This window comes from Leopardus geoffroyi, chromosome A2 (genome assembly GCF_018350155.1).
Source record: "Leopardus geoffroyi isolate Oge1 chromosome A2, O.geoffroyi_Oge1_pat1.0, whole genome shotgun sequence".
Classification (NCBI taxonomy): Eukaryota; Metazoa; Chordata; class Mammalia; order Carnivora; family Felidae; genus Leopardus; species Leopardus geoffroyi.
Window position 1 is genome coordinate 19,247,708 of NC_059331.1, and position 16,414 is coordinate 19,264,121.

Sequence of the window (16,414 nt, forward strand, 5' to 3'; positions counted from 1 at the left end):
ACACAACATGGTGTGACTTGTATGGAGAGAGGAGGGAGGAGGTAAACTGCAGACATGCAGCTGCATTCCATTTTCACGTGTCCTGCGCCAGGGAGGAACCATAATTGTCCTTTCTGTTTTACAAATGAGAAAATGGAGGTCAGAGAGCAGGCAATCCGTTAACCAAGGTTGTAGGCTTATTAACAGAAATACCAATCTTCAGCCTAAGTTTGCCCACTGACCAACATGAGTGCCTACCTTTATAGGTGTGTCTCTGCCCTCTTTGGGGATTCTCAAAGCCCTCATTGCAATGCACTCAAGCTGTCCATCACCCCAATCCCTGGTGCCAGCAGGTCACACAGGGGTAGGTTCTTGTCCGTGTGCTGGGAGAAGAGATGACCCAACTTTGGGTCGGGGTCTTTGTGGGTAGAGGCACAGGGCTCCCTTACATACCTTGGCTGCCATGTGGGGCATTGCTGGAGGTGAGCATGAGGCAGCTTGTCTGGATAAAGACACCAAGGCCTGTGCATGTATGGGAGTGGTAGAGTTCCCCAGGAAAGACCCTGGGCACATATATTAGTGGAGGTGTGCTCTTGTCTGGGCTCCATCACCAGCTAGCTGGCCCATGTGGGTCACTCCACAACTTCCCATGGCTGAGAGCTGCCCCCTCTAAATATAGCCCAGTGGGCTGAGCTCAGGCCTATTTTAGGCCCAGGCTGGGAGGTGGCCTGCCTTCCCCAGGCTCTGAGGAGCCACTGCTGCTTCCATCCTGTCCTGATACTGAGTGCTATTATCAGCCCCCCAGCTGCCCACCGCCCACCATGCCTGAGGACACCCAAGAAGGTAGGAGATGACTGTGGGGGAGGGCAAGGCCCCAGTCCTGTGACCCTGTGAACCACAGAGCAAACCCACTCTGTCCCACTGACCTCACTTCCTTAACTAGTCATCAATCACCATGTCGTAGATTAAGGGAACCTGCCCCCTGTGCATGGAGAAAGGGCTATGTCTGGAACCCCACCTCCCCTTAGGCCCTGCCTGTTTCCTCTGCTAGGGACAGCAGGGAGGGACTGGGGGGAGCTACTCGCTTGGGGGTCGTCAGCTATAGGCTGTGCCCAAGTGGGTATGGGCTGAGTAGGTGGCCCGCCAGGCCAGTTTGGCTCTTCATTCAGGGAGGAAGCTGGGATTGGGGGCGGGCAGTGGTTCCAGGAAGCATTTGGGCATGCAGCCCAGGGACTGGGAGTGGATAGATCTCTGGTCACCTCCAACTTGGGCCTAACTGGACCCAACTGTTAGCCAGTTGGGATCCTTTGGCCTGGCCAGACTGACAGCTAGTTAAGACTTTGGTGGCCAATCACCTAACTACCCCACTGTATACAAGAAATACAGAGGTTCACAGGGGCCACAGCAGGGATGACCAGCTGCTTCACTGCTCCAGCAGGTCTAGCTGGTCAACCCTCTTGTCACATTTTCAACATTTCAATTGGATGGGAGGGCCCCAGCCCCCATTAGTGGTGGAGGATGTTTGCCTCCTTTTGAGGCCCTAACAATGATGTTTACGATTTTCCTGGTGATGAACAGAATCTGAGTTCAATTTATAAAGTGTAGGGAGGGGCACCTGGGTGGTTCAGTCGGTTAAGTGGCCAACTCTTGATTTTGGCTCAGGTCGTAATCTCACCATTTGTGAGTTCAAGCCTCACACTGGACTCTGCACTGACAGCACTAGTGGAGGCTGCTTGGGATTCTCTCTCTCTCTTTGCCCTTCCCCAACTCCCAAGCGGGCAAGCTTGCTCTCTCTCAAAATAAATAAACATTAAAAAAAAAAAAAAAAAGTGTTGGGAAAGCAGAGCCAAGTGCAGAGGAATTTAACATGACCCCTGACCTATCACCCAAACATAATGACTGGCAGCATCTTGTTTCACTTTGGAGCATTTCAAGGGCCAGTTTCAAGCAAATCATGAAGGTTGAGTTATTGTTGTGAAAGTGATAGTCCAATCACCTTTGCCCCTATCAATGCCCCATACTGTTACCTAGCAGCCAGCTGGGTATCTGGAGGTTTAAGGAGCCAAGATTAAAAAATAAATAAATAAAAAGTCAAAGAAAAAAAAAAAAGTACCTTTTTAGAAATCACAAAATAAATACTTTTGATGAGTACAAAAATAGTAAGATCACAAGAAAAGTACAGAGGTCCCAGTGACTAAATGGGCAGAGGCTGTGAATGGATATCTAGGAAGCCACACGCATTCATCAGGCCCTCCAGGCAAAGAGACCCAACTAGGTCAAGAAAAGCCTTTTCTCTTCTCCCAACTGGCAAACATGCGTACACGTGTGTACATAAATTTTTCATTGAAAATGCCTAATGGTGGCGATGTTGTACCCTTTGGGGGGCTGTGGATAGTCATTCTGGAGGACAGTTTAATAATGGCTTAAAGAAAAAGTCCCTGCTCTTTAAGCCAATAATTTTGCTTCTGGGAATCCGTCCTTATTAACAATTAGGAAATTGGGAAAAACCTTCATACTCAATGATGCATATCCTTCCTGGGAGTTACTTCCAAAGGGAACTGGAAACAACCTAAATGCCCAGGCAGCCTCAAAGGGGACCTCAGAAGCATGTAGAACAGCTTCATAACAAAGGCATGTCACATGTTGAGTGAAAACAGGGTTCGCAGAAGTACAGCAGGGTCAGGCTGAATATGTTAAAGCAGAGCCAAGGCCACAAAGCACAAGCACCACCCAGCTAGGATGGAGATGTGGAGGTACCAGGCACTGGGTCTGGCCCAATGGCCAACCCACAGGGTCTGCAGGGAAAAGTGATAGAAGAGGCAGGAATGAATTTCACGCACTGTGGGGTTAGTCCTTCAAAGCTGACAAACTCTTCTCTAGAAATGAACAGGCAGAGGAATGCCTGAAAGTTGTTGAGGTGCTTGTAAGGAAACAAAAGTGAGCAGGTCAAATGCACCTCCTGCTACTGTAGGTGTTAACAGGCCCACGGAGTTCTGGGGTCATCCTGGTTCCGAATCAAGTGTCGTTCCTGAGCTGGTTTTAGGGCACTAGGAGCCAATGTCCCTTTGTCCTGTCCCATCTTTTCTGAGCCGCGGCTGCCGCATGAAGCCACCTTAAAAGGGAAGGGTGACCTGCTGGCTGAACCAGCCCTGCACTGTCCCAGCAGACACCTTGGCACTAACACCGAGCACGAGGAGCAGGGCGCCACTGGCCCCCAACCACATACAGGAGGTGCGCCTGCACCAGGTGGAGTCCATCAGCGACCTACACAGTGGAGGTGAGGGGCATAGGGCAGGGGACTGACATGCTGGGAGAGGGGAGGAGAGCAGGCACAACCCCTATCCTCCCGATGCCCCATTTGCCCTGCAGGTTCGCTGCGCCCCTACCTGACTGAGGAGGTGCAGCCATGGGACGAGCTGCTGGGTATCTTGCCACCGTCGCTGTGTGCCCAGGCTGGCTGCAGCCCTGTGCACAGCAGGGGAGGCTTCCTGCTGCTCGCATTGCTGGTGTTCACCTGCCTGGCACTCGCCATCCTGGCTGTCTACCTGAGCGGTATGGTTGGACGGTGCAGAAAGCCAGTGGGAACTGAGAGCAAGTAACTGGGACTGCAAGGCTTTTCTGCGTGGCTGGAAACAGCTGCAGAGGCCGAGCCAGTGAGGTGGGGAGTTGTGGGGTGGCACGTGGTCTGATACCCCCCCCATTCCCGCCTGCCCGTCCACAGTGCTGCAGAGTGAATCCCTCCGCATGCTGGCGCACACACTGCGCACACAGGAGGAGACGCTGCTCAGACTCCGGCTTGCCAGCCTCAGCCAGCTGCGGAGGCTCAACTCCAGTGAGGCCCAAGCACCCAGCTGAGATACCACTTGGACCTGGGGCTTGGGGGTGTGTGTGGGTGGGGGATAAAGTCGCCATTGGAAGGTTTCTCCTGACCCATTGTCCCACCCGACTTCCCCGGTGAGGTTTTTGTACAAGAGTCTAACCTGACCCCACAGCTACCTGCCTCTCCTGTCTTCAAGCCATGCCTAGCCAAGTTTTCTGGTGCCAAGGTCCTGCTTTGGGTGGCCCAAGGTCAGAGGAAGGGATACCAGCCTCCTGGCTCCTTCTGTGGCCTGTCAGCAGCCTCTGGCTTCCAGATAGGTTCAGAGTCTAGAAATAGCTGCCCCCCACCCCCAGCTGCCAAACCTTGCCAGGCCTCCCAGCGGGGGTCCAGCCTCAGTGCTCAAGCAGGCAGAGCTGAGTATGGGGAGGAGGGCCACCTGAGGAGCTGGTCTTGGAGGTCAAAGGTGAGATGGAGATGGGGGAGACCCAGTGTGGTGGTGAATGGCAGGGCAGGCAGAAACACCCAGGAGCTAAGGGCCACAGATGGCTGAGCATTCAGTTTAATTACCTTAATAATCTTTAAAAATCAGCATATAGATCCATTCCAGGTAGCCTGGCCTCCCCACCGGTTTTGGTGGCATTTGTCCAGATGCCATTCCCCTCAAGGAAGTAGGTCACCCCAGGGGAGCAGGGCCCGAGAAAGGAGAGAAAGGCACATCCCTCCTCCTGCCTGCCCCACAGCCCTGGGACAAGCACACATCTGGCCCGGCCTGAGACAGGGCAAAGAGAAGCACAGGGCTGTGCTGAGGCAAGGGGCCAGGATGCCAAGTGCCCTGGCCTCCAGCCACCACCCCTGTCTGTTTTTGGTTTTGTCATTAAAAAAATAAAGCCACAATTCCTGGCAGGAACAACCAGTTGTTGCAGTGTCTTCTGTTAAAAACACAGGCACGAGTGTGGACAGTCTCCTCTTCAGCTGGCCCCACCTCACAGGATGTCTGCCCGCTTGTCTCGCACACGGCTGCGTGCCTTGGTCCGGGCTTTGAAGGCAGCGGCGTTGTATAGGTGCTGGAGTGGGGGCAGAGAGTGATGATATGGTGAGCTAGGGAAGGGGAGGCCCAGGGCTTTTCCTCTAGCCCCTGCAGAGCTCCAGGCCTCCAGGCCATGGGAATGGAGGGAAGATAAACGTGCCCAAGGGTGCAAACCTTCTCAAAACGTGAAATCTTGCAGGCCTTCAGGGCAGTGGCATCCAGCACCAGGACAGGACCCAGGCCAAAGATATCACGGAGTAGCTCGTTGTTCTGGGGGCAAAGAGGGCAGTGAGCTCAAGCTGGTCCAAAACAGCCAAGCTGGGTGTCCCCTCCCTGACTACTTCCCCACCTGGAGATGGTGGTGCATGCCCGATCCCAGCACGTCCTTGAAGGCAGCATAGATGCGGCGCCGAGCCCAGCTGTCCACATAGAGCACCTCAAGCCCAAAGCGGACCGACTCTTCCTCACACTCACCGCCCTGCAGAGTAGAGGGACCCGCAGAACAGGGCTTGGTGGCTGTGCCTGGGGATGCACTCTCACTAGGACACACGTTGTCACACGCACCTCAACAAAGTGCAGCACAGCGCGGAAAGTAGAGCGCTGACGCCGGCGGTCAGCCTTGGCACGGTACTTGTTGCTGTCGGTGGCCAGGGTTCGCAGGGCATTGCAGAGGGCCTCCATGTCCTCGTAAATAAAATCCTCCTGCGGTGGGAGCAATAGAGGGCGTGTGAGCAGAAGCCCGCGCTCTGCGGGCTCTCAACTTGGGGTTGCGCAAACCCTTCCTATCTCGGAAGAAGTGGTTTTCTTCTCTGCCTCTCCCCTTTGAATTCCCTCCTGGTCCCTGCCTGGGCCAGACACCCCTGCCACCACCATGGCACCCGGCATCTCAGTCTGTGTTAGGGCTACCTCCCCTCCATAAGGACCTAAGGCTGTCCTGCTTTTTCTGTGGTGTCCCCTGCATTCAGCCAAGGATGGGCAGGTGGAGTCAGCAGGCCCCCTCCCTTCCCCTCTCCCCTCTCTCACACCTCAAGGTCCCGGGCCAGCTCAAAGAGCAGTGCGATGGTCTCGCCGGCAGCGATTCGCAGGTTCACACTTTCGCTGGACAAGAGCTGGGGCAGCCGGGGCAGCTGCCTGAGGAAGGGGCAGGCTGAGCTACGTGTGGGTTGGGGGGGGGGCCTCACCTTTCCCCTTCCACTCACAGCAGGCAGTTGCTCTTACCTGTCCAGGATGTGGCTGATATGGGTGCTAGGGCAGACGGTGAGTAGCAATGCCCAGGCCTGCAGGGCAGCACAGAGCAGGCCATGCAGGCTGGCAGGAACCACAGGGGCTGTGGAGCCACCCATTCCACAGGACCGGCTGAAAACACCTTCCAAGCAGTTGAGGCAAGAGACCAGGTCCTAGGGACACAGGGAGGCAGCGGGAGTGGCTCAGGGGCAGAGCCAGGGCCTAGGTACTCTATTAGCCATGCCCAAAGGTCACTTACCTGGACATCGGCAGCAGCCACATAGCACCCCAAGCCAAGAGCAGAAGCACACTGTTGGAAGGAGGGCAAAGCCACGCTGTGGTTAGAGAGTGAGCCTGGGTTCCCAGCCACAGGGCTCACCCTCAGAGTAAAGGAGCCTGAAAGCAGGTGGAACCCACCTCTCCCCTTAGGGATTAGGGGAGGGAAGGGTATCACAGAGCAGAGAACACTCACGTGAAGCCGAGCAGCAGGACAAGCTGTGCCATCACTGAGCACAGAGACCAGGAGGGGCTGTAGGCTGTGAAATAGCTCCTCGCCCTTGGGTCCAGGGCCCAGCTGCACACAGAGCAGGCCTAGCACGGCAGCGGCTAGGGCCTGTTCCTCCCCCTTCCCTGTAGGAAGGCTTTCCAGTCAGCCCATGCAGCAAGGGTCAGTACCCAGCCAATTCAGGTCTCCCGTGAGCCCCCGGGGCCCAACCTTTCTTGAGGCACTTTTCCAAGGCATCAGCCAGTGTGAGGCGGCGCTCCAGCAAGAAGTCAGGGAGTAAGCGGGATGCCAGGGCCAGGCGAAGGCTCTCGAGAGCACCCTGCCGGGTCTTGGCACTGAGGAATGAAGAAAGGGGACCTTGTGCACCAGCCCTACTGGGTCATACTTGGCATGGGCTGAGCAGGGACAGGGGTATAGGGGTTGGCTGGCAGTCAGAGGTACCTCTTGTCTGTGAGGCAGTCCACATACTCCTTCAGCTTCTCCTCAAGGTCTTCCTGCTGGCCCTGCTCATCCACGGCATCCCCCCCTGCAAGGCCAGCTGGTCAGCCCTGCGTCTTGCTTTACCCCAGGGAATCCCCAGAGTCCCTGCCAAACTCCCACCCACTCTCACCAAGGCTGTCCTCTGCTGCAGTGCTAAGAAGGCTGGGGCATTCACTGGTGGTGCTGCGGGCCTCACTGACTGCCTCATCCTCACTGGAACCTGAGTCAGCTTGGGTTCTGCTCCGGGCACCTGGGGAGGGTGGAACATAGCATTTGGCCCGCCCTTACTGATGTCTGATGGCCGGGGGTACCTCACCCGGCCTCATGACCCCCCAAGAATAGAGTCCTGCCCCCTCTCAGAGATGAGAAAATGGGAGGCTGAAGTGGTACACACAGGGACTGACGCAGGGGATGCTGAGCCAGGAAAGAGGAGAAAGGGAGTGAGGTCTATCAACTGGAGAACATTCCCAGGCCCAGCCTAGGAAAACCTGGCAGGCTTCATGAGTATAGCCTCCCTGAGACTAGAGCCTGCTTTAAGAAGGAGACTGAGGTCCTGGTAGAGGCAGAAGGGGCTGCACAGGCCCCACCTGGAGTGGGGACATATCTAGGCAAATCCTGGGGGAGCTCAGCCACAAGCCCAGATTATGCCTAAAAATGGCCAGGGCAAAAGTCAGGGGCTTCGATTATTGAATCTGTATATACAGAACATATACAGACAGACACAGGGTTCAAATTCCAGCTCCATATCGTGAAAAGAGTGTAACCAGGTAAAGTGCCTAGACTTCAACGCCTTAATTTTTTTTTTTTTAATGTTTATTTATTGTTGAGAGAGAGAGAGAGAGAGAGAGAGAAAGAGAGAGAGAGAGCGCGCGCAGGGTAGGGGCAGAGAGAGAGGGAAGCACAGAATCTGAAGCAGGGTTCAGGCTCCCAGCTGTCAGCACAGAGCCCGAGGTGGGGCTTGAACTCCTGAACCATGAGATCATGACCCAAACAAAAAGTCAGAGGCTTAACCCTAAATGGGTGAGCCACCCAGGCACCCCCAATGCCTTAATTTTTTCATCTGCAAAACAGACATGCTAAAACACCTCATTTAGTACAGCAAATGAAGACAATAACTGAACAAACAACTAGTTAAGGCTCTTCTTTGGGCCCACAACCACCCATCTGCCTTGGGGCAGAAGCCCAGCTGCTAGTGGATATGGCTGGGTGCCCCAGGCTTCAAGCATACTGTCTTCTGAGCTCCCCTTGGACTATCCCAGGCCTTCAGCCCTCAGTGGATGGACACACAGGCTCCTCCTGACCTCGGGAAATACAGAGAGTGGAGTGACCCCTGACCACACGAGTCCCTAAAAATAGGTAAACACAGGAGAATGTCAGGGTCAGCAGAGCTGGAATGCTCCTGTGTGTGGGTTCTGCCCAGGGCCAGGGGCTGACTTTGGCAAGGGCAGCTCCTGCAGCAGAGTCCCAGATGGGTTCTGGTCACCAGACTGGTCCTACTTCTCAGAACGACATACGCCATGTACCTGCTGGACAAAGTGCAGCACGCATGCAGTCCTCTGCTCACCACCTCTCTTACTACCCTAACCAGCCAAAGCAGCCTAGCCTCCCTCATTTGTTCCCTCTCTAGATGCCAGGCCTTTGCACAAATTATTTCCTCTGCACAGTGCTCTCTTCTTCACCACCTCAGGATTCACCCAGAAGCCCCTCAAGGATTCCTTGGTTCTTAAGTCTGGGGATGACACCATTTAAATGAACTTGTCCCCCAACACCAGTCCTTCTGTAATGTTGCTACCCTCTTAGATGTCCCCACACCCAAGTCCCATTAGGGTGGTCTAAGCTGTGCCTAGCAGGCACCCCATTCCTAGAGTAAACATATGTGTTTACTGAAGCAAGACACACTTCTGTTCAAAGCTGATAAGTCTCAGGACTGCCGCAGGCTCAAGGGCACTCCCTAACCCTCTCGGGCCAGGTCCACCAAGGCCAGAATCCTGCAACGTCCCCACCGCCCCCCACCCCTCCGCCAGTCCGCCCCCTACCTCAGTACTCTCCGTCAGAGTAGCCCTCCCACCAACTTCCTAGTCCAGTCCAGTAAAGAGCAGGGATTAGCGAGGCGGCAGGCTTCCTGCTGTCTGGCGAGCTTGTCTATCATAGCAGGTAACTGGGCTGGATCCACAATGGAGAAACTGAGGCCGAGAGGCACCGACCAGTTTAGGCCCGGTAGCGTGGGTTCCTGAGCAGCAAGCAGCGCCCAAATTGAGTTGGGCGCACACGTGGCCGCTGCCTCCTGGGGCACGTGCTGGCCGCGGGAGAGTTGCGGGAGGCAGCGCCAGGTTGGTCGACGCAGGAGTCTCCGTTCGGGAGCCATCGGGAACACCGACGGGCAAGCCACGCAGGACCCCCGCTCGCCGTTCATCAGTAGCTCCCCACTTACCGGCTCCGCGGCGCTGGCCACCCTTGCGGGGTGCGCTGCCCTTACGGGCGCGGGGCATGCCGGGAATCAGGAGCGCGGGCGCGCAGAAGGCTCAGGGTCAGGGGCCCGGCGGGCGGGGGCTCCAGACCGGCGAGACACCGGCCGGTGGGCTAAGCTGAGAATTGGGCAGAAGACGGGAGCCACACGCCGCACGCGACACCATCTTCGCGAGGCGCCCCGCCCTGCCAAACGAGTCGCTGCGCCCCGCCCTGCTAAACGGGTGGCCGGGAAGGCGAGTTCTTGGCCATTGGGTTCCGGGACCACATGCGCGCGGCCGAAACTACTAGTCCCAGGGGACTGCGCGCCCAGATGACCGCCAGCAGGCTAGGCGCAGAGCACCTCGGGAATTGTAGTCTATTCCTGAGACCCGTAAACCCACGACGCTCTAGCTGAACTATGCACCCACAATGCCCTGTGTACACCGCCCCCCGCGCGCCCACGTGCATGCATGCACAGTTGTTAACACTGAAGCTGCCTCTTTGGAGCAGCCTACTACATCAGGCAGGGCCAGCGTTTCTGGGCACTTGCGGACGGACACTCGGCGACAGGAAGAGCTTGGGGTTTAGTGGAACTTGGTGAACAAACCTTAGGCGGTGAAAGAAAAAGTGACTTTATGCTGAAGCAGAGGACAAATAACAGCTTAGCACTTACAGACCTTAGCCAAGATCTTGGAGCCCACCTGTCTCTGGATGGGTCTCCTGTGACCTTTCCATGGACCCAGTGAGGAGTAGTAGGAACAGAGCCCTGAGCTGGCAACTCTAACCATCTGGAACTCTGACTTTCCCTGGGGCTGCTTATCAGGAGGGATCAAGTGACCTCAGAGGACCTTTGGTTTTAAAATAGTGTAAACAAAATAAACATTTTTGTCTGTTTGTCAACATTTTTTTCCTGGCCTCTTCCACTCCCCAGGTATCCCATGGGAAAGGAGGGTGTGTATGGGAGGACTGACTCTAAACTGAATAGAACAAGAGTGGGACAGAGCTGTCCTCCAAGACTGGAAAAATGGCAGCAGGGACAAGAGAGTCAGGGGCAGGTAACCTCTGGTTTTATGTTGCTTCTTCAGGCCTAGGCTCAGGTCTAGGCTCCTGGCAGGTAGGGCCAGCCCAGCCCGGGTAACAACGGCAGCTAAAGGACTCCCAAGCTCCAGGGCTGCCATCTGGCTGCAGATGCAGAAAGGCTTCCAGCTGTCCTCCATCTTGGCGGGCACAACGCCCATGGCCATGGCACCGCTGGTGACTGCAGGTTATGGCTGCCCTGGTCACATTGATTACATAGGGACCCAGGGTGCCCACTAGGTAGTCATGGAGATGCCAGCACTTCTCCTGTGGAGAGGGGAAGGATGTATCAATGCTCCTGCTTCATGGCTCTGACATGGTCTCTCCCCTGAACCCTGGGATCCCAGGATGGGCTGTACGGCAGGCTGGAGGGGCAATGATCACCTCAGAGCTGGAGAAGCTCAGGTCCCCCCAGAGCACCACGCCGGCTGCCCCTAGTGCTGCGGTCACACCAATGGTCTGCACGAGGTCATCCTGGAAGCAAAGAACTGCTAAGCCAGGGCTGGGCTGGTCAGATCCATCTGGGCCTACCTCTACCTTCAAGAAACTTTTCTGGCTCATTACCATGACCTGATTCCACTTCTAGAGTAAGGTTACTTGGCACTGAGCCTCTGAGTGGCTTCTTGGGTCCTCCACTCAGAAAATGTCTCCCCTCAGACCAGGGCTCCAAACGTTGGCCTTGCCTTCGCCCTCAAGATTTTCCAAGGCAGAGCCATACTTCCTTTTCAGATGCTCCAGGATAGTACCTCCCCACTCAGAACTAGATCAGGGTCTCCCCATCAAATTCCCCTGGGCAAGGTCTTCTCTTCAGACCTTCCTAGGACAGGACCATGACTCCCCACTCAGACCCCTAGATCTCAATTTTCGCTCACCTGGGACAGGAACCTCCCAGAATGCCGGTATGTGAGGCGGGCATAGGCCAGGACAGGCAGGGGATGTGGGTGCCCAACAAGGGCCACACGGAAGGCTTCTTCCAGGCGGTATCGGACAAATGCCTGGTGGTGAATAGGTGGCAGCTTGGGTGGGAGGTAAATGCTGGGGAAGAGGGCGCTGGAGGCAGCCCAGAGCCAATGCAGTTGTGTGTTTCGGGCTAGAGTGGCTGGGTGGCAGTGGCCTGTGTAATTGAAAGCTGTACCATGCCAGCCATTGCCACAGGCTGGGAAGCGATAGAAGCCCCAGAACCCATGGGGCTTCAGTGCCTGGCCTAGCCGTAGTGTGTCCTCCATCAGGGCACGGGCTGCCTGTTCAAAGCCAGCACGGGCCTTGTGGAGCTGCTCCTGGGGGTTCAGGTGGGGGAATACCCGCTGTGCCCAAGCCCATGAAGCTTCCTGGTAGGCTCGGCGGCGGCCCCAGTTCCCGGCCCAGAGTGGACACCACTCTTCCCAGTCCAGCACTGCCAGGCCAGCAAAGCCACGTTCTAGGCTGAGATGGATCTGGTAGGCAGCCCGTGCCAGGTGGCGGTCAAGAGGGACAACCTGGGGGATGCCCCCATTATGAGCTGTGCCCCTGGGCCCAAGGTAGGGATAGAAGCCAAGCTGGTTCTTGTAGAAGATGGTGATGTTCTGGCCATGGAAACGCTGGCCACGGTTGGCTGTGATGCCCAGAGCCTCTAGTGGCAGGTGCACGCCAAAGCGAGTCTTACAGTGTGCTGAGGGTATGTTCCATAGCACAGAGAAGGGACGTTCAGGAGCCCACAGCAGGGGCTGGCCACACCCCAGGCACAGGGCCATTCCTAGTACCAGGGCGAGGCCCAGCTGCATGATCATGCCCCAGGGACAGAAACCTGCAGGAGAGAGGGGGTGTGAGCTTAGAATTCATGGCCATGGCCACACCTTCTATACAGCAGGGAAAGCTGGGAACACTCCCCCAGCTACTCCCAAGGATGGAGGCTGGGGAAGGATGGTTCCCATGTGGTCCTCTAGGCCTCTCAAACCAGTAACACCCTAAGTTGGCCCACGTAGCTCCCGTGTTGTCCATCTCTGTCACAGCACCACTGTGCCTTCTGACACCTAGCCCACTCACTTCTCACCAGTCCCCTCTGACCTCTTTCTTGGACCTTGCCCCAAGAACACTTAACATCCTCCCCTTTGCCTGGCTTAATTCCTACTCAGCTCTCAGGTCTCTGCTGTGACATCACCTCCCCTGGGAGGCCTCCTGGGTCTCTAAATGCACTGAGGGCTCTTGGGCTCCCACTGTCCCAGCACGGATCCTGACACTGTATGCCTGCCTGTCTCCCCTGTCCCTTGGGTCGAGGTACTGTCTGTCTCGTTCCCCATTGCCTGTGACCAGTCCAGAGCCTGACAAACAGTAGCCCCTGAGTGAATAGTGACGAGTTAATGTAGAAGGGAACAGATACCTTGTCACCTGGGCTTGGCAGAGTGGGAGGGGCAAAGGGCAGGTGTCCCTTCATCCATGGCCCTAGGGCCAAGGTTGATCTGGGGACTCTTGCAGAGATAGGGGATCTAAGATGAAGCTGGGAGGTGAGAGTGAGGTCAACAAATAAACTGTCACAGCCACATCCAACAGAAGCCTTTATTCAGCCACACTGACAGCTCTGAGCCACAGCCATGAAGCCATCTACTGGCCCCACTGGTACTCAGGAAACATGGCCAGGCTAAAGCTGCTCCCAGGGTCCAGGGACTATGGTATGGCCAATGGGCTGAGGCCCAGACTGTCCTAGGCAGTCCATCAACCCTGAAGGACAGTGCCTTGTCCTGGGTAGCCCTCAGATGTCTTTTTCCATCCAGAATATGGGACATCCTCTCAGGTCTTGGTATTGTGTCTCCAGCAGGCTTTGTGGAGGGGGCCCTGCAGGAGGTGGGGGTGAGGTGGTCAAGGGCTCAGGCAGGGGAGGAGGTGGCGGCAATGATGGCCCCTTGGGGGCTCTTGGGGCAGTTTGGGCAGTCAGACTAGAAGCCTTGCAGGGTTGCCGGGGAAAGGGGGCTCTGGGGAAGGCCCTGAGCAGGGTGGCAGGCAGCCGTTGGCTGGTGAAGACTAGGCCCTGCACAGGCTCACCCAGCTGGTAGCCCAGGTGGGCATAGAACTGCAGCTGGTCATGGGTAGTGAGGTGTAGTCGGCGGAAGCCCCGGGCCTGAGCAAAAACCTCCAGGCCCTCCATGAGGCGGCGGCCAAAGCCACGGCCCCTCAGAGCCCGGGCCACCACCACTGTCTCCACTAGGAGGCTCTGGGGCCGGTCCAGCACCCGTGACAAGCGGGCATGGCCCACCACGATGGGGGCTGCCTCAGGTGTGGGGCTGGGGCTCAGCAGCATCAGGCAGAGGGGGAAGGCGTCTGAGGACTGGCCCAAGGAATGCAGGCGGGAGGCACGGCTGCGGGGCCACTGCTCATTGATGAGGTCGGCACAGGCATCCAGGAGCTCAGGTCGGCAGTGCACAGGCTCCAGGGTCAGTTCAGCCAGGTTGGGGGCTGAGGTCTCCTCTGGCTGGTGTGCGGGATCCAGGGTCAGCTCAGTCGAGCCAGGACTGAGGGTCATCTCTGGATGGCATGCAGAACCCAGGGTCAGCTCAGCTAGCCTGGGGCTCAGGGTCAGCTCTGGCTGGTGTGCAGGATCCAGGGTCAGCGTGGCCAGGTTGGATCTCAGGGTCAACTCTGACTGGCATGCAGGATCCAGAGTCAGCTTGGCTGGGCTGGTACTCAGGATCAACTCTATCTGGTGTGTAGGGTCTAGGGTAGGAGTCAGCTTTGATGAGCCAGGGCTCAGAGTCAGCTCTTCCCTATATGTAGGATCCAGGCTCAGCTAAGTCAGGCTGGGAGCCATAGTCATTTCCTGCTGGGTTGCAGGTGGCTCAGTGCCAGGCTGGGGATTAAGAGCATGGTCTCCAGACAATGGTTATCTCCTCAGACCACAAGGATGCTCCTCCTGTAGACAACAGCCATGCTAGGCTGTGCCAGGAAGGAGGACAGTGTTGGGGTAGGGAGGGGCTGACAGAGTGCTAGGGGAGCCATGCATCCTGGAACTGTTAAGCTACACCTTGTCTCTGTCCCATACTCACCTGATGGCACAGGTCACCTGGAGACCATCCCTTATACCTGACTCAGGTGACTCACTCAGGTGACAGCAGAGGTAATGGTTCCAGGGTGTCCTGCCCCACATTGGAGGAAAGCTGAAGGCTAAAGGCTGGGGCAGAACCCAAGAGTCATGGCCCCACTTTCTCTGGCTACAACTCTGGCCTCCCCAGAACAGGGGACCTAGCCTACACCATCATGGTTGGCTGGCCATCAGACAGAACATGCAGACTAGGCACCATGACTCCCTACTTAAACCCACCCAAAACTCCCTCTGGCTGTCCCCAGGAACTCCCCTGCCCTTTCCTTCTCTTTACACTTTAGGTCCCAGCCTTTCTGACCACTTGGGCCATGCCTGTCACATGACCAATCCTGGGGCCAATTCTGTCACCCACCCGTTGGGATCAGTTTTCCCCTCACTGAACTGCCTTTCCTGCCTGGAGCACAGAGCCCATGCCCCCCCCCCTCCCCCATCCCCATGCAGCTCAGGACACTCTGCTTGGGCATGGACCCAACTGTCCCCTCACATGGGGTTCCAACAGCACTAGCAAGGGGCCTGGCTCACTGTCACAAAGCAATGTGGCTCTTGCAGGCTTGGTTCCCCACTGGCCTGAGTTTCGTAGTCGCCCTAGATAAGGACTACAGCTTCCTTCCTAAATCCACAAGGGTGTCCAACGGCCATCAGGTTGGGGGCTCAGACCTCCTGTGCCTAAACCCCATTGTTTGCCAGTCCTACCCCAGGCCCTTCTGCCAGGAGGGTCTATGCTGAGGGGATTCCTGGCAGTGGGGGATCCACTGGGCCTCACTCTTCTACTCACTTGCTCCAGAGAGGACGTCCTGGCTCTCCTTCCCCACCTCCCCCAAAAGGCCCCATGAGCCTGAGGCCAATTCCACACTGGTCAGGCACAGATAGCCCCCACAACCCCACACCCCACTCAGGATTATAAGCACCTCACCTGCATCGGCCACCTCCGCAGCAGCTACAGCTCTGGACCAAGAGGGAGGAAGCCCCAGAATCCACCCCTAGGTCTGGAGCCCCAGACTTCCCCGCGGTCTTAACCCCTTCATGGCCGACCCCACCCACTATGGGCGGGGCTCCTGTGTCCTCAGGGAGAGGCGGCAGTGTCTTCTGTGCCGCGGTTTCCCCCTCCCTCCTAGTGGATGACAAACCGTGGAGTTTTGGGGGGGGAGGGTGTGCTCCGGCAGCTTGACTCTGGGTGGGTGTGGCTCGGCATGCTAGGGGAGAGAACGACAGAAGCAGGGAGGGCGTGCGGGACGGCATAGCTACTTGAGGACCGCACGCATGGGACAGACGGGGGACAGTGAGGACGAACATAAGGCGCGTGGGAAGGGAGAGGTACTGACATGCTGAAGCCAAGCTCCGGGACGCTTCGCGTGCTCGCTCCGCGCGGGTCGGTTTCTCGCTGTCTGTGTTTTGGACTCTTCTGACCGCCCGCGCTGGCTCCTAGCGGTGCGGCGGACGCACTGCAGCCGTCATCTCCTGCAGCACCAGACCTGGTCGACTTTCCCTAGGTAGCTAGGCCCCACCCCGCCTCCGCGCGCCACGGCTTAGGCTCCGCCCCCGGTTCAGGGCGTCACAACACCCCCGACGCAGACCTGGTCTCTGCCATGGCTCCGCCTCTGCCCCTCCAGCCCCGCCCGAGCCACAGCACCTCGCTCCCTACGTATCCCAGCTGGGACCGAGCGCAGGCTCCACCTCCTCCCCGTCGCCAGCAGGCCCAGTATCTGGCTCCTGGGCACCTATTAGATCCTCCCGGATTCCGCTCTACCGGGCCCGTCGCGCCAAAGCCTTGGCCGGGTACAGGTC

The 16,414-nt window shown here is 57.1% G+C and overlaps 4 protein-coding genes across 7 annotated transcripts; 1 reads left to right on the top strand and 3 right to left on the bottom strand.

The window, feature by feature from the left end:
* The first annotated feature begins 586 nt into the window (after positions 1–586).
* LSMEM2 (leucine rich single-pass membrane protein 2) lies at positions 587–4,712 on the top strand. Of its 2 annotated transcripts, none has more exons than XM_045492899.1 (4): positions 587–822; positions 3,143–3,256; positions 3,349–3,531; positions 3,701–4,712. In XM_045492899.1, exons 1-4 carry the CDS (start codon positions 801–803, stop codon positions 3,832–3,834), a joined length of 453 nt encoding a protein of 150 aa, XP_045348855.1. In that variant the 5' UTR covers positions 587–800; the 3' UTR covers positions 3,835–4,712. The 2 variants fall into 2 exon arrangements, with proteins under 2 accessions (XP_045348855.1, XP_045348856.1); XM_045492900.1 differs by having other exon boundaries at positions 590–822; positions 3,146–3,256.
* On the bottom strand, positions 4,343–9,782 carry IFRD2 (interferon related developmental regulator 2). Of its 2 annotated transcripts, XM_045492892.1 has the most exons (12): positions 9,467–9,782; positions 7,166–7,285; positions 6,997–7,081; positions 6,766–6,890; positions 6,523–6,680; positions 6,310–6,360; positions 6,045–6,223; positions 5,852–5,957; positions 5,391–5,528; positions 5,176–5,304; positions 5,001–5,096; positions 4,343–4,863 (listed from the first exon to the last, which is right to left on the bottom strand). In XM_045492892.1, exons 1-12 carry the CDS (start codon positions 9,522–9,524, stop codon positions 4,783–4,785), a joined length of 1,326 nt encoding a protein of 441 aa, XP_045348848.1. In that variant the 5' UTR covers positions 9,525–9,782; the 3' UTR covers positions 4,343–4,782. The 2 variants fall into 2 exon arrangements, with proteins under 2 accessions (XP_045348848.1, XP_045348849.1); XM_045492893.1 differs by lacking the exon at positions 5,852–5,957 and having other exon boundaries at positions 9,467–9,756.
* A 312-nt stretch (positions 9,783–10,094) lies between these two features.
* HYAL3 (hyaluronidase 3) lies at positions 10,095–16,405 on the bottom strand. 2 transcript variants are annotated; one of them, XM_045492895.1, is made up of 4 exons: positions 15,543–16,404; positions 11,433–12,343; positions 10,945–11,034; positions 10,095–10,827 (listed from the first exon to the last, which is right to left on the bottom strand). In XM_045492895.1, the coding sequence occupies exons 2-4, from the start codon at positions 12,324–12,326 to the stop codon at positions 10,552–10,554; spliced, it is 1,260 nt and encodes a 419-aa protein (XP_045348851.1). In that variant the 5' UTR covers positions 12,327–12,343; positions 15,543–16,404; the 3' UTR covers positions 10,095–10,551. The 2 variants fall into 2 exon arrangements, with proteins under 2 accessions (XP_045348851.1, XP_045348852.1); XM_045492896.1 differs by having other exon boundaries at positions 10,529–10,827; positions 15,952–16,405.
* Positions 13,079–15,519, bottom strand: NAA80 (N-alpha-acetyltransferase 80, NatH catalytic subunit). Its single transcript, XM_045492898.1, is given in 2 exon segments — positions 13,079–14,149; positions 14,151–15,519. Coding segments are annotated over 2 exon segments (894 nt in total). The 5' UTR covers positions 14,181–15,519; the 3' UTR covers positions 13,079–13,285.
* Positions 16,406–16,414: the final 9 nt, after the last annotated feature.